At 40.1% G+C, this 14,965-nt stretch overlaps 1 protein-coding gene across 1 annotated transcript in view; it reads left to right on the top strand.

The window, feature by feature from the left end:
• Window positions 1-19: 19 nt before the first annotated feature.
• Window positions 20-14,965, top strand: part of WDR34 (WD repeat domain 34) — a 23,743-nt gene continuing 8,797 nt past the window's right edge. The window contains exon 1 of the mRNA XM_009287001.1: window positions 20-118. Coding sequence (XP_009285276.1) covers window positions 20-118 — 99 coding nt within the window. The remainder of the gene's footprint in view (window positions 119-14,965) is intronic.

Raw genomic sequence — 14,965 nt, 5'->3', positions numbered from 1 at the left:
TGGGACCACTGATCCCCAAATGATCCCAAAACGGCTGCTGTCCCGAGTCGTCCCACTGCCTGAGGTGGCCCCTCTGGACCAGTCCCAGCACCTCTTGTGCTTGGAGAGGCTGCGTGAGGTGAGGTCCCATTTCCACCCTGCCTTGCTCAGGGGACATGGCAACCCCCGTCTCGCTGCACTGCCTCCCTTAGCTGGAACATGACCCAAAGCAATGACTTAAGATGTTAACATTCTAAGGGCACAGAGGCCCTGTCAGTCACATCCAGCCCACTCGGTTAATGTGGGAGCACAACTCTATAAGGTCATCGAGCCCAGCCGTCTGCCAGCACACCTGCCACTGCAGCAAGAGCAAGCAGACTTTAAATAACCCTTTTTGTCCCTTTCCTGTCCACCTGTCATGGAAGAGCTCATTGCAGCTTCACAGCTACAGCTAACTGTTTTGCTCTTAAAGTAACAGCCAAGCCATTCTTTTCTATTAAAATACACAGTACGTCATTCACAGATGAGTATTACGATATAGATCAGGCTAAGAAACAAGTACGGCTTTGATGAAGTAGGAACTTGCCTTTTGTGTTTGCTTTCCAGTCACACAATATTATCATATTCTCCCTGCTTGTTTCCTTTTTTGTTTCCTCTTCAAGTTGCCCTTCCAATGGACTTATTCAACAAGGCCTGGATTAGTTCCTGCCTCCTCAGAGGTCTTACTATAGTTTTCTGATTCCTGCTCCCACCTGTTGCTTCCAAATCCCAATTGCTTTTTCTTTTGTATTCCCAGCTGTCACTTCCCACCAGCTATGTCCTTGCCTCCATTGCCACCCACAACTGTGGCATGTCCACAATTTGTATTGTGCTTCCCTGTGCAAACAGCAGGCGAGAGGAGGTGCCATCCGTTAGTCCTCTGCTTTCATGTACAGTAATGAGCCCTCTTAACTGCTGGGCACAAAAGGTAAGCAAAACATTGCAACTTTATAAATGCAAGATTATAAAATCCTTTCCAAGAGGGATGTTTTAAGGCCTTCCTGAAGCCCATCACAGTGAGAGAACTTCTCTCATGCTCTGTCTGCAACTCCCAAGATCAATTAATACGGATATCTTCACATTCAGGCAAGGTAAGCTCATGTGTGTAGTTTGGTTTTCTTCCTTCTGTTTCCCTTGAGTGTCTTTACTATGCAGTTGTAGCTGCTTGGGGTTTTTTTTTCCTCTTTTTCTCACCTGTAATTTGCTATTATATTGTCTTTCTCTAGATTAGCCTTTGAAGGTCCACAATTTGAAAATATGGGCCATATGTTTGAAAGCCAGTTCCAAGCAGGAACATGATGATCCAAACGGCATCTGCCTGCTCCCTACTGGAATCCCTTGTTTAGTCTATAAATTACTAGGTATTCCTGAGGTACATGATTAAGGTGTTCTGCTGATGCATTTGAAGTCAAGTAATCGTGAATTTTAACTGCTGTACTCTTAAAAACATTTCCACGATCTGTTTATCCTACCTTAAAACTAGCTATTATACAAGAAAAGAGAGTATATATTAATTATATATATTAATATTAATAGAAACACTTTTTAAGTAATTTTGAGACACAAAATACAACCCTATGCTTTCATGTGAAAAGAGAAAGCAGAGTTCAATTTTTTTTTGAGGAAGTAGTGTTCTTTCACGTAGTTACTTCCCTTTTTTTGCTTGCTTTCTTCAATTTAGTGCTGGTATTGTGCTGTTCCCAGCTTCCTAATAAACCTTTTGTCTTAACTCTTCCTCAGTTCTCTTCCTGTTAGAAAAGTTATGTTAACATCAATACTTCTTCTCCAATTATACATCCTTTCACTCCAACTGACCAGGTACAATTGCTTTAACAGCCTGTATTTTCTGCTTTTCAAAAGAGAGCCTCACTTACACAGTTCAACTGCAGTCTAACTTCTGGGTATGTTTCATAAAAGGTCTCAAAACAACAGGTGCTTACATGCTTCTGGAGCTTGGCTCAAAGACTTTGACAACAATCCACAGAGTGATGCCCTCTCTGCACTCTCCTCCTTGCTTTAGAGAGAAATGAAGTAGTAAAAGTAAGCCACTGAGTTAGAATAGTTGTTGAGCCCTAGGAAGGATGAAAGCAGAGCACCTCCAGCGGCTTTTGCAGCTGAATTGATTTACTGTTTGTTCTTGCTGCATTGTTAACATGTACGCCCAGGAGGAACATGACTCAAATATTTGTGAAGAAGCGAGTAGCAGCACAACTCTCAACTCTGTCTGAAACTGTTCCTCTGAGTAGGTACCCCAAACCCCATGTAGTTTCATTAGAAAGGAAGGAAAATGGTATCTAGATTGTATAAAGCCTTGTTGTTACATAAGTTACCTGCTGTTACACAAGATTTTCAGAAATGACGTGATGCTTAGAACTAATATGTAACCGTGTTTAATACCTCTGCTACTATAACAAAAATAATAAATACTTAGAGATTTAATTGATAAATATTCAGTTACCTGCCTTCACTTCTTTCTAATGCTTTTCACTATCTGTAGCTAACCTCTAAGGCAGTTTTAGTCCTTGAGTAACTGTTGAGGGGTTGAAATGTAGTTACAATGCTATGATATAGGGGGGGTGAATGTATTTAGAGAAGATGATGTCCTCCTCTCATCTTCTCGTAAGACCTTTCTCAGCTCTGATTACATCACATATAATAGAACAGTAACATTTTTTCCTGAACTATACTGTCCAAGTAGCTATGCTGCCTATATCACAAATAGCTCTTTTCCCTCCGTATTACAGTTAGTATTCCTGCTTTTGTTTGAACTTCCCATGGCACAGTTCAAGTTGCAAAACTATATGTGGCATCTTTCAAACTCAGTGCATGAGTACTCTGCTGTTGACAAATAAGGGAGTTAGATCATTGCCATCTTCCGGATGGCAATGACTTTGTCAGATGAATGAAGAAAATTTGTGTTAGCTTTCCTTTATGTATATTTGGATATATGGGGGGTTTGGCAGCAGCTGATAATGATTAATGGCCTTACAGTTTACATAGAGGGTAGCAGTAACTGCATGTTTTTCTCAAGAATTGAATAAACAGAGCTTCTTTGTAAAGATAATCTCATATTTGCTCCTTGATGTAAAAGTTCAGATCTCCCAATATTTCTTTCCTTAGGTATGTTACTACAAGACAGAGACATAATTGGTAATCACGCTTAGTTTCTGGAATGTCAAGTCAGCTATAAATTTTAAACATGAGCCCCTGATTTGGCAAGTGAAATCAGAAAATGTGCTAAATCCTCTCAAATACAATGTAATGATGTGTGAAAAAGAAAGAAGAGTACACTTCCAAGTATTTCTGCAATGCAAAATGGGCATACATAAAATCATGCAAGTCAATATAAATAATAGAATAGAATAGAATAGAATCATTAAGGTTGGAAAAGACCTCCAAGATCATCGAGTCCAACCGTCAACCCAACACCACCACCCACTAAACCATGTCCCTAAGCAACTTACGTTTTTATAGCCTTCCATCCCAAAGAATCTCACAGCCTTTACAGACATTATTGTAGAGAAATATAAAACAAGGATCATTTTACCACTGCTGAAATGCAACCAACTGCTTAACAATTGTACATCTATGCTGGGAGCCTGGTCTTCCACAAAGAACTTGCAGACTTGGGCTCTGTAGTAGGAACAATGATTCCCCCTTGGAGTGCAAGACAAAATTTTTTAGAGTATATTAAAGCTTTCAAGTTACTGAGTACACCAGGGAGTTGAAGGCTGCACAACATCTCAAGCACACATAAGCTTGTACTTGATAGTAAAGTCTGACTGGCATATCAGTGCTTACTCTAAGCAGCAGGCAGAGGCACACCGGCTGGTTTGCTGCGTGTAATCAGTTTGACAGCCCCCAGGAATTGCCGAGTCTCCATGACCCTAGAAAGACAGTTTGGCACATACATTAAACAGTCAAATACCTCCCCTCCAACTGTTTATCCATCTCCACTAGTCACAGACCTTCCCAGTTGAGCACTCACGTTAGAACTGAATGGTTAGATAATGACGGAAGAATCTTCCACGTGTCCTCACAGTTGTTGCAGTTTAAACCCTCGGATGAAAATATTTCTGGGCTGGTAACTGCTTTTGAAGCAGGATGGCGGTTCAGTAACACAGACGACAGGGAGTGGCTAATAGTATGTAGCTGAATAAATCCAGTGATTCTATTTGGATTTTTTTTTATTTATTTTTTGTAAAGTTCCCATTAGACATAGTTGCTAAACCTGATTTTTATTTTTTCCTATACCAACATTTTTAACTTACCAGAGCACTTCCTTGTAATCTATGAAGAGCTGGATGGTCATGTAACACTTGTGCTCATTCCCAGATACTAGAGACAAAGAGGCAGTCAAAATATTCTTAAAAATCTTAAATGAAATTCAAAGTCAATGAAATCTAAGACACTTCTGAACATGAGACATAAGCTTTCCAGATATGTGGGTGCTTAATGTTTTCCTCATATTTTTCATGTAAGGTGTACAGTTGTGAATTTTGTAGGGAGCTGAACTGATCTGTGCCTTCCAAAATATTAGGGGAAGTTGTTTATTGGAAAATTCTCTTGAAGTTACATTCTGCATTGTGAAATTAAGAGCCCCTGCCGAAAGAGACATTTGATCGGAGGAGTTTCCTGCCCTTCTTGACTTTCATTCAGATTTTATATCTCAGATGTTGATGTTGTCCTGTTCCTTGGCTTAGATGGAGCCCTGTGGCTGTTACCTACCGATCGACTGTGCCAACAGACACATACATAGATGCTGTTATAAATCCAGCGCTACTGAATTGCAGTTTCTAAAAGCAAAAATGTTTAAATATCAACTTGTCCAGATGTGCTACTACCACTTCCAGATGTGAATATCCATCTCCTCTTGCCTGAGGAGTTCACAGTCCAAGATGGGATCTGAAATGTACAAAAGTTTTGTTTGGAAACATGTATTGGCATATGCAAATGTGTCTCTTCACTATCTGCAACACCTGCAGGGTGTTACAAGGGCAGATATTTAGATTTCATTGATGCAGTCACACCAGTGGATGTTCAAAGCCTACTCGTAGGGATACACAATTATTAGTTTTGCAGGACAGTACTGGAGCCAATCCATCCTGCACTGAGGCAGTGGAAGACTTCAACCAAGCTTAATACAACTACAGTTTCACAGAAAATGTCTGAAACCAAGATGTTTATTTGGAATCATCTAGTGATTAAATAATATATGTTGTGGTTGGCTTTGTTTTTACGTTTGAGCCTTTATTTTACTACATACACTCCTGCGTAATGAAAGCTCTAAACAGAAGTTGCTGGAAAAACTTGCCACTTACAAGAAGTATTCCTAGGTAGAACGATCAATCACAAATACAGACACTTTCAAACTGGAATGCTGCAGTATTTATACTGGGAGTTATTCTGGAATAGCTGTGCCAACCAAATTTTTATGTAGAAGGCCCTGAAATAATTCACAGGGGAAGTAGCTGCAGGTCGTCGATTTCGTTCAGTGGTGGTCTGTCTGAAGAAAAGCTATAATTTCCTCACAGCTAGGGCAGAAGCTCTAGTGCTAGATAGAGTCCTTCTAATGAGACACAATAGATACGGATAAAAAATCATGGAAGTTACAGTATTATAAATTTATATGAATGCTGAATTTAAGTTTTAGGATAACTACGCAGTAGGGGTAGAGCACTGTTGAGGACTAGGAAAAACTATACTTTGTTCTTTTGTGGGTTCTGCAAGAATACTTTCAGGTGATCCTCTCCCTCTTCTCCACTCACGGGAAAATTAAGAGGGAGCCAACTTTTCTACAAAGAGAATTTATGAACATTTGCTTTCCAGGATTTTAACTCTGGCCAATTCCTGAAAGTCTTATTTATCATCTCCTCAGTCCTACAACAGGAAAACTCTTGCTGAATCCTAAACAAAGTTGAGTAACACTTCAAGATTTGGTCCCTCAGGAATAACAGTAGAGACTAAAATTTTACACTATGTGTATTCCATCCATTGTCTTGTTACCAAGTGGCAGCTGTTTTTGTGGGAATCATTAAAAACTTCCCTTGTTACGTAGAGCACTATCAATATTTGAACTCTCAGGGGGAGTAACCTCTGTTTCTATCCAGAAAATATCAGATTAAAATAAACACAGGCAACATTGCTCAGTGAAGAGTGAGTACGTTATTTACAATTCTGTAGTTTCAAGATGGCATTATTCAAACATTTGCAGTGTGTCTTGAGTCTTGTGTAGGAGTATAGTGACAGAAAAGGTGAAACAAGAGGAAAATATGTAGGGATCTGTCATACAGTTTTTGCTATAATAATACATTGTACACATTATTCTTTTCATCTGAGAATGTCAAAGCTCATTAAAAAAATCTAGTTAAATATAAAAAGCTCTGTGAGGAAAGTAATTCTTTTATTGGTAGGTTAGCTGAATGCCAGAGTTATTCAGAGTTATTCCTCATTAGAGCTGGAGACAGAACTCAGGAATAGAACTAGTCTCCAACTTCAGCTACATAAAATGCTGCACGAGTTGCCAACAATGAAGATCTGCAAGTGGAATTTGGTTAATTGTGTCAGTCTGTAGGAACGCTTATTATTTTTTGGTATTACAATAGCTCTGAGAGTCCTGAGAGTTCTGTGACTGTGATCCCTTTGCGCAAGGTGCTATCTGAACACAAAGCAAAGAGGTGGTTCTGGCTTGGAAGAATGTAAAGTCTTTCAGGACATAGTTTGACAAACTATTTTTTGGTAGAAGTTCCTACTTATGCATTCCCCACCACACATTCCTCCCCTCTTCCCCTTCACACTGTCCCTGAATTGTGCCAGTGCAGGTTTTTTTGTGTAGCCCCATGTTAAATTGAATCAGGAAACTGATTTCAATTAGAAATAGTCCTCATAAAACACATTTATTTTTAACTCAGACTAGTACTGTGGTCTGGTTCCCTGGTGCAGATACGTGAACAATGTTAAAAGAAAAAGGGTCCCACGAAGGCAGGAATGAAAAAGGAAAGGGTAAGGAACAGGTTGCGTAAGTTTTGCTTACTTAGAAGAGGTGTTTGTCAAACTGTGCCCTTAACTTAGCCTAACCATGACAAGGTTGCAATTGTAACGGGTGTGAAAAAACAGCAATTTTTTTTTGTAAGTTTTGCTTAAATTAACACAAGCAAGTGGAATATATCAATAAACAACATAGCAGATCTGCCACCTCAGGTGATACTGTAAAAGTTTTCATAGTAGAATTTAATCATTGACAAAAAGTCATCCTTCCCCTTTCAGATTCAAAAATAACATCTCTCAGAAACACACAAAGGAAATAACCTTTAAACTCCATGTTTGTTTTTGCAGTGGTATGACTGGAAAGTAATTTCATCTGCCTTTACAAAGCGGGGGGGGATGTAAAACAAAGTAGAGACCATTTCCCTCCCACCACAGTCGTACATCTGTTATCTGACTCACCGCTTCTGGGATTCCTTCTGGCAGCACTGGTTTTATTGCACTGAAAATTCAAGCATGTGAAAATATTCCCTAATTTCAGGTTACTTTGTTCACTGTTTCGTTCAGGTCAATATTCCTTCCTTTAGAGGTTTGGAACTGAACATTCAGAAAGTGCTGGATATTGCTGTTCTTAAGCCTTGTGAGAAGGACCAGCACAGTGGAAAGGAAGGGGGAGGGAAGGGAGAAATGAAAGGGGAGGAGAGTCCATATCTGAAGAGAGACTCCAGACTAGAGAAATTTTACTGACATCCATTCAGTATCCAGCAGGGTCTCCTTCAAGGGCTTTTACTGAGATCCAAAGGCCCTTGCAATTCACAGAGGCATTTACATGCAACGTTGCCCTCTGGGAGCTAAGGTATAACTGTACTCCTGGATAATAATAACAAAGAATACTACCAGACTCCTATTGAAATGTCAACCAGGCACTACTGTTGTAGAGAGTAACAAAGAGATGCTAATATAATTAATTATGAAGCCTCAGTACCCTCATTAACACATCTTTAGTGCCTAGATCTTTGAAAATCAGCTGTATAAAGTGACTGTCAGAGTTAATTCCTATAAATTGCCTCCTGTCACATCCCAGCACTGCAGCAAGTGCTCTCAGGCCTTGTTGATGCTAAGAAATCCGAGGGGTTTTTTTTAGTACTGATGCAGTTATACTGGTGTTATTAAAGGTATAAGCTGTTGCATAAGCAGGAGTTTGCCGGGCTAGAATAGAGCAACATAAAAATGCCTTTAGTCAATCCAGCTTCCACAACTGGTAGCATAAATAGGAAAAGTTTGAATCAATTAAATGGAAAACTAAGGACAAAAGAAAAACAGGAATTAAAGGTGTCACATAATTTGGCATTAAAATGTTTCTGGACCTTTTTTTAAATTTGAGGATCGCAGCCAGTTTATAGCTCTCCCTCCTCCTACTGCCTTTACGACAGCATTTCAGCTCCAGGCCTCATTCCAGTGCATCTTCCCTCCCCACCACTCCCGCTTACAAATATATATTTCAATAGACTTAGGCTACATGGAGTTCCAAAACCAGCATGTAATTGGTGCAATTGTCTTTTACACTTTGCCACAGAGCGCCACATTCATGCCTTCTTAAGCCCTGTTTTGTCATGTTTGCACTCTTTTTTTTTTTAAGTTAGACTGGCATCAGTACTTGTGTTGGGAACCCTACATACACACTAAAGAAAAAAGTTACACAAACTGGCTATATTGGTGGTTCATTATTTCTGAGTACTAGACTACTATCCTGTCATTCTCCTAAGAGAGAAAGGTGCCGTCTTACAGAGGCAATAAAAAGAAAGTGATCATTACAAATCACTTGGCATTTTCTGCAGCAGTCAAAACACTCACACTGACATATCCAGTTTGTCTATACAAGATAGTCTGCTTCCCTTAATCTTCCATGTGCTTTAGAGAAGATGATAATCTTTCTGCAGTGCCTAATTTTGTAAAGTTATCTGTGTGTGTGTTTGTATAATATGCTCCAGGATCCTTTGGGATCCTTGTTATACTTGGGATAACAGACCAATCAAAATGGGATATTTTTATTTGCCATTTCAGAAGTGGCTTTCACACTAAGTGTAAGATGATTTTGCAGGTCTAGCTAACCTGACAATATGCAAACTCTCTAAATGGAGGTGAAATTTCTATCAGTAAAAGGAGTCCTTGCAAATCTGTCTTTCCTACTGTATTAGCTAACATCATGGTAGGAACATTATTTTTATTCTCCACTCTTAAATTACATATTCATATCCCAGTAAAGCTACAATGTATTTATTGATCATTCAGTGTTCATAGAAATCATGTATAAGAAATGAAAGTAGCATGCTTGAGATTAAATAAATATATAGATTTCTGAAGAGCTATCAAGAACTATTGTGCAAATTCTGCTTGCTTTACATAAGTATAAACCTGATGGTACTGAGTGGAATGTAACTACTTATTTCTGAATGTCCTTTTTTGAAACAACACCTCTGCAAAGGATAGCCAGTTCTATTCAGATGAGTAATACCTGTCCGCCATGCTTTTTGAGATAGCCAGCTGCTTTATATATATCAATTAAAATTCCAACAACTGTTTGAGATACTGTAGACGTAGTAGAGTTGATGAAGTGAGGCACACAACAGAAATAATTTTTAGCCATGCATGGTTACTGACTATGGGATTAATTTAAGGGATCTCAGAGTTTTCTTCCATGTTGTCAGCACTGCAAAGGGTCAGCTACCTTTCAAGAGTGGCATGCCAGATTGTACTTTTATTTCTGAGATTAGATGGTGGGCATGCTGGTATAAACTCAGCAGGAACTAGAGGCTGCTGAGTCTAAAAGGAGAGAGCCACTGCCAATCACCTTGTTGACAGCATCAAGCCTCTGTCCAAGGCAGAGGCTCCCAGCTGCCACCGAGTTCGGAGCACCATGACAGCCAGGAATTGGGATCCTGAGCCTTTCACAGATGCCTCTTTCGATATGCCATGGCTATTGGTGCTGTGCCAGCTCTTGCTTGCCATTGAAAACCTGCCGGCGTGGTGTCTTTGCGCCCCTGTGGTGGTGGCTTGCTATCACCTGCAACAAAGCAAGCTTTCCCTGTGCTCCTTCCCGTTTTGGTTACACTTGACTAAAATCTTTGTCTTATTATCATGAATGTAGGAATGAGTATGGGATAGGCAATACCTGTACAGTGCAAGAAATCATATCCATAATATTTAATAAGGACCCCCCAACTCTTAATTCTACAAAGCATAATAGATCTGTGATTTTAATGGAGATGGATTATTTTTATAACGTATCATGTCTCTAGGTGTAACAGAACTTCAGAAATGAGGCAACGTTTTCTGCCTAAATTGAAAGTACGGTTTTCAAAGCAAAAAGGGCACAGCATTTGCAGGGACATTTGGGAGGGGGGACAGGGAAAAGGAGGTCAGAAATTAAGGACAATGCATGAGCCCTTTATGAATGGCACTGGGGAAGCAATAGCTGGAGGATTCACACAGCTTGAGGTAACACAGCGAGTCCACACAAGGACCTGAACCCTCATTAAGCTACTGAGCGTCTGGTTGGCTACACGGATGCTGTGTTCTCAACACTGAACAGTTGTGGTGACCTTTCTTTCCTTCAGGCTTAGTGAATGTGTGAATACCTGATCTTTTAAAATCACAAATCTCTAACAAAAAGAAATAAGATGTGTACATTAGCAATGCATCTATAAAATATGTATTGGATATGGTTGAGTCACGGCTCTGCAGTTTAGGAACTTGTGCCCTGTTCTTTCTTCTGCCATAAATTCCCAGCATGATTTGGCAAGTCATCTAACCCTTAAACTTGAAATTTTCCCTGTCAAAAAATGGCACCAGCAGTTCTTTACCTTGCAGAGCTTTGGCAAGGGTAAAATAAATACTTGTGGTATATTCCAAGTACGAGATGAGGAGTATCACAAGTAACACTGCAGGTAAACAGACCAGTCAACTCACCACTTCTTGGTCTTGCATTTGAACTCCAAAATCACCACCTACAGTAGCATGATAGGGTGCTGCTGTCGCTAAAAACTTTCAGGAATGAGCTACACCAGACTATTGGTGAAACTAAAGAGGTGTCCTTTTAGATAACGCTGCAGATGTAAGGGGCTTCCCAGTAATTTTCCTTTTGGGTAGTATCTCGATTATTTTTCTCTAGAGATATTTCCATTTAACGCAAACCTCTAAGCCTCAGTGAGACTAATTTCTAGATCACTAGAGCAAGCAACCTCACTCTAAAGCAAATGATACTCAAGATCTAGTTCAAAGCTAAACAGTATAGGAGTAACCAATCAGGTATTGTCTGTACCCAAATAACAAGCACCAAATGTCAGCATAAAGCCAGTTCAAACTCTGTGTTGCATACTTGGGTTAATTCAAAGGCAATACAGTTAAGTACCCAGACCTCATCCAAACCAAATTTGTCATGCTAGGCAATACAGTAGTGCACAGGTTTGAAATGAACCATCAGGGAAACGGAATTAGGTCTTGCTGGTTATACTAGCTGGGGAGACAAGTAGGTTCTGGAGTGACAATTCTTTGACACAAACCCTTTTTGTTGTTTGAAGAGTTTTGTTGTTTGGCTGTGGTGTTGTTTTGTTTTGTTTTTTAATAAATGAGAACATGTAAAAAGTTCTGTTCCTCTGAGCAGAACCATCAATCAGTAAAAGGCAATGCCTTTGATCCCATTTCAAGCCCTTCACTGCCAATCTAAGCCCCAAGAGCTCTTTCTCATGGCCGGACACTCCATTCTTGTTTGAACTATGCATGTTGTTTTCTTCATCCTTACTTGCATCTGTTTGGGGTGGAGGGAATGGGGGGAAGGTGTAAAAAGGGGAAGGCTTAGTTACATGTCTCTATTTTGGGTAGGACTGCTGTTTCAGCTGTCTGGAGCCTCAACAGAACTCAGTTGTTTCATTTATCACAAATGGAGGGCAACTACTGCACCCACTAGTGGGTGAATTTTTACTGAGATGTAGCTTAGAATATTTGTTTTGCTCCGGGTCATAGAAATCATACCCCTAGTGTGCACGCTTATTGTTATATCTCATTCTTTTTTCTGATACTTTCTCCCCCAGTCCTTCTTCCCACACTGCTTTCTCTCTTTACCTCAGTCTTCTCTTGTTCTTGTTTTCTGATGCTGATTTGTTCCATTATGTGAAAGTGAAAACTTTATTAATACTTTGTCTCATGAAACACAAAGAAGAGAAAGCACAGATCAGCACTGTAGTAATAACAGCCACTTTAGAGAGACTTAGTAGCCTCAGACTAGTAACAACCCTCCCCCAATTATCCCCGATTTTACCTTATTTCCAGTGTAATGTGACTATGTCAAAACAAAAATATCTATGTATCTGATACTGCCATGCCAGAAAGGAAGAGCAAGATGTGATTTATTGAAATACTGTTGATATAATGAAACCCCAGCAAATCAGAGATACTGGAATAAAGACAGATAAAACTGCAATTACTTAGAACAGTCATCTTCTGGAGCTGTTTGCTCCTTTCTCATCCTCAGGGAAGAAAAAGTCCAGACATGCACCACCTTATAGGGAACATGTCCTACATTTGCAGTAACTTTGCATATTACTTGCTGAAAAAAAATTGTTGATTTATTTTTGTTCTGTTTCACATATTCAAATTCCAGTTTTCTTATCTCACTTCACCATCTCAAAAACCACAAACTTTTCTCCTTAAATTCCCTCTGACAAGTTATTTGAAGTTTTTAAATTGCAGTCTGCACTTAACATTTTTATTATGATGCAGACTGTATATAAATTCACACTTGTAATATTTACTCTACTACCAAACAGTAATATTCCTTGGCAGTTCTAATCATACCAATTAAAGATAATTTAGTGATGACTTAAGAAGATCTATTTATAGATGATAAATCTTAAACATCAAGAACCTCTTAAAAAAACCACTCTGCTATTGGGTTCAAATATTTAGTATCAGTTATTCAACATAAAGTAAACTGAGATAAAAAAATCCCCCTACTTCCTGCATTTAACTATTTGCAGTAGAAAACCTCATCCAACAATGCTTGCTTTCTGTACTTTTAATAGGGCTGCTGAATTTGAATAGAAAATATATTTATTTCACTCATTAAGAGACAGATTATCTTGTCACTGTTTTGCATCTTCAGGCTGATCTCTTAAAAAATAAGCATTTCTCAGTAAGTGCTGTACTAGGATTTCACCAATAATAGCAGCAGAGCACTGTCTTATGATCTAGCAGTCTAGTTCTTGAATGAACACACTGAGGCAGAACACCAAGTATTTTCTCCAGAGAAGGGACTGGAATCCTGCTGTGACAAAAACAGTACATTGTTTCCAATACTCATGTCTTTCAAAGCCACTTTGTAAACGGATGTTTAAACCACGGTGGAAACAGAAAGCCAGATGAGAGGTAAAGATGGTGAAGTAGTCTCAGACCCACAGCTACAGACACCTGGTTGAAAACCTGAAGAAGAGTTCTAGAGCTGTGGCTTTTGAGACATTTCACTTGGGTTAAAATTGGTAGAAAAGGACAGCAGAGTATACTTTGTCATTAAGTACTGGAATTCACATCCTGACATTTGACCTGATAAAAAATAAGCCATACCACAAAAAAGGACATTAAAAATACCCTTCTTGGTCAAGCCAATGGTCCATCTAGTCCATTATTCACTGCCGTATGGCAGTGACCTAAAGAGAGGTGCCAGGGGCCTGCCTACAAGAGAAGTGGACTGCAGAAAGTGGTCAGACTTGCATTCCATCATTAAAAAGCAGTCTCCTGCTGCCGCTGTTAGAGCTTCCACCGGTACCAGCTACCTCCCACTGCAGGAGATGCTGAACTTGAACTCTGGAAATTCAGATTAACTCCTGTGCTAATCAGAGAGCGACTACAGGGCTAAAAGCACCATCAGACCAACCCAAGATTGCCTTTGTGTTTTTACGTGTACTATGGAGTATCACAAAGGTCCTCACAAACCAGAGGAAGAATCACAGCAGATACACAGTACAGGATTTGAAATCTGGAGGCTTCAGTTCCATCAGGACTTTTTTTCCTTGCTTTTGAAGGAGGTGCCACTTAACCTCTTTCTGCTTCAGTTTCACTATCTGTAAAATGGCTATGATAGTTCTCATGAGTTTTAGGGAATCTTATTTCACTCTTATTTGTAAAGGACTTTAAATTCCTCAGAACCGTTGCACTCGGCTCTGACATAAATGGATTCACATGTGCTAAAGCGGCACTACGTCCGTTCTCATGAGCGCCTACTCTGTATCCCGTCATCTTGATTTTTACATATAGGCCAAACTCCTTCCCAGCAACAGCAGGAATAACTCCGCTGAAGTTGGTGCATCTGTGCCTGCTTATACCAGGGCTAAACTTAGCCTGTGCGTTCATCATTAAGTTGTTCCAGTGGAGTTACAATTAGAAAAAAACCTATAAGCACAGTCATAGCTGTTAGGAACAATCACTTAAGGAAGCTGTGACACCAGTAAATGTTTCTGCAGGCACAAGCCGTGTGAGCGTTACCCAGCTGTACCCGTTCCGGGCAGATGTTGTATCAGGTTAACTACAGCTCTCCGGTGCTCATGGCTCCCAGGAGGAGAGCTGCCCAGCTCCGGCAACGCAGCTGGCATGCGGCGAGCTCGGAGTGAGGTTAAATAGTAATTCACCCACAGTACAAGGGACCGTAACTCCCTCATCAAAACCAACGAATGTAAAAAGCAAGGGAGTGAAAACGCACACCAGGCTTTGCACGCACGTTTGAAGTTGACTCTCCTACCCCATTTCCTCGGCAAGCACACTCCGTATACGCTAACCAAAGCGGTGTGCTTAAAACCGTGTTTCTAGCGTTACGAATAATCCCTCCTCCGGAGGGTGGAGGGCTCCGGAGCGGAGCCCCAGGCCTGTTTCCGAGCTGCACCACGGCATCCGTCAGCGGCACCCCGCGACGGAC

The sequence above is a fragment of the Aptenodytes forsteri genome, unplaced genomic scaffold (genome assembly GCF_000699145.1).
Source record: "Aptenodytes forsteri isolate BGI_AS27 unplaced genomic scaffold, ASM69914v1 Scaffold136, whole genome shotgun sequence".
NCBI lineage: Eukaryota > Metazoa > Chordata > Aves > Sphenisciformes > Spheniscidae > Aptenodytes > Aptenodytes forsteri.
Note: the sequence above shows the minus strand (reverse complement) of the source record. Positions and strands in the feature narration are given on the sequence as shown.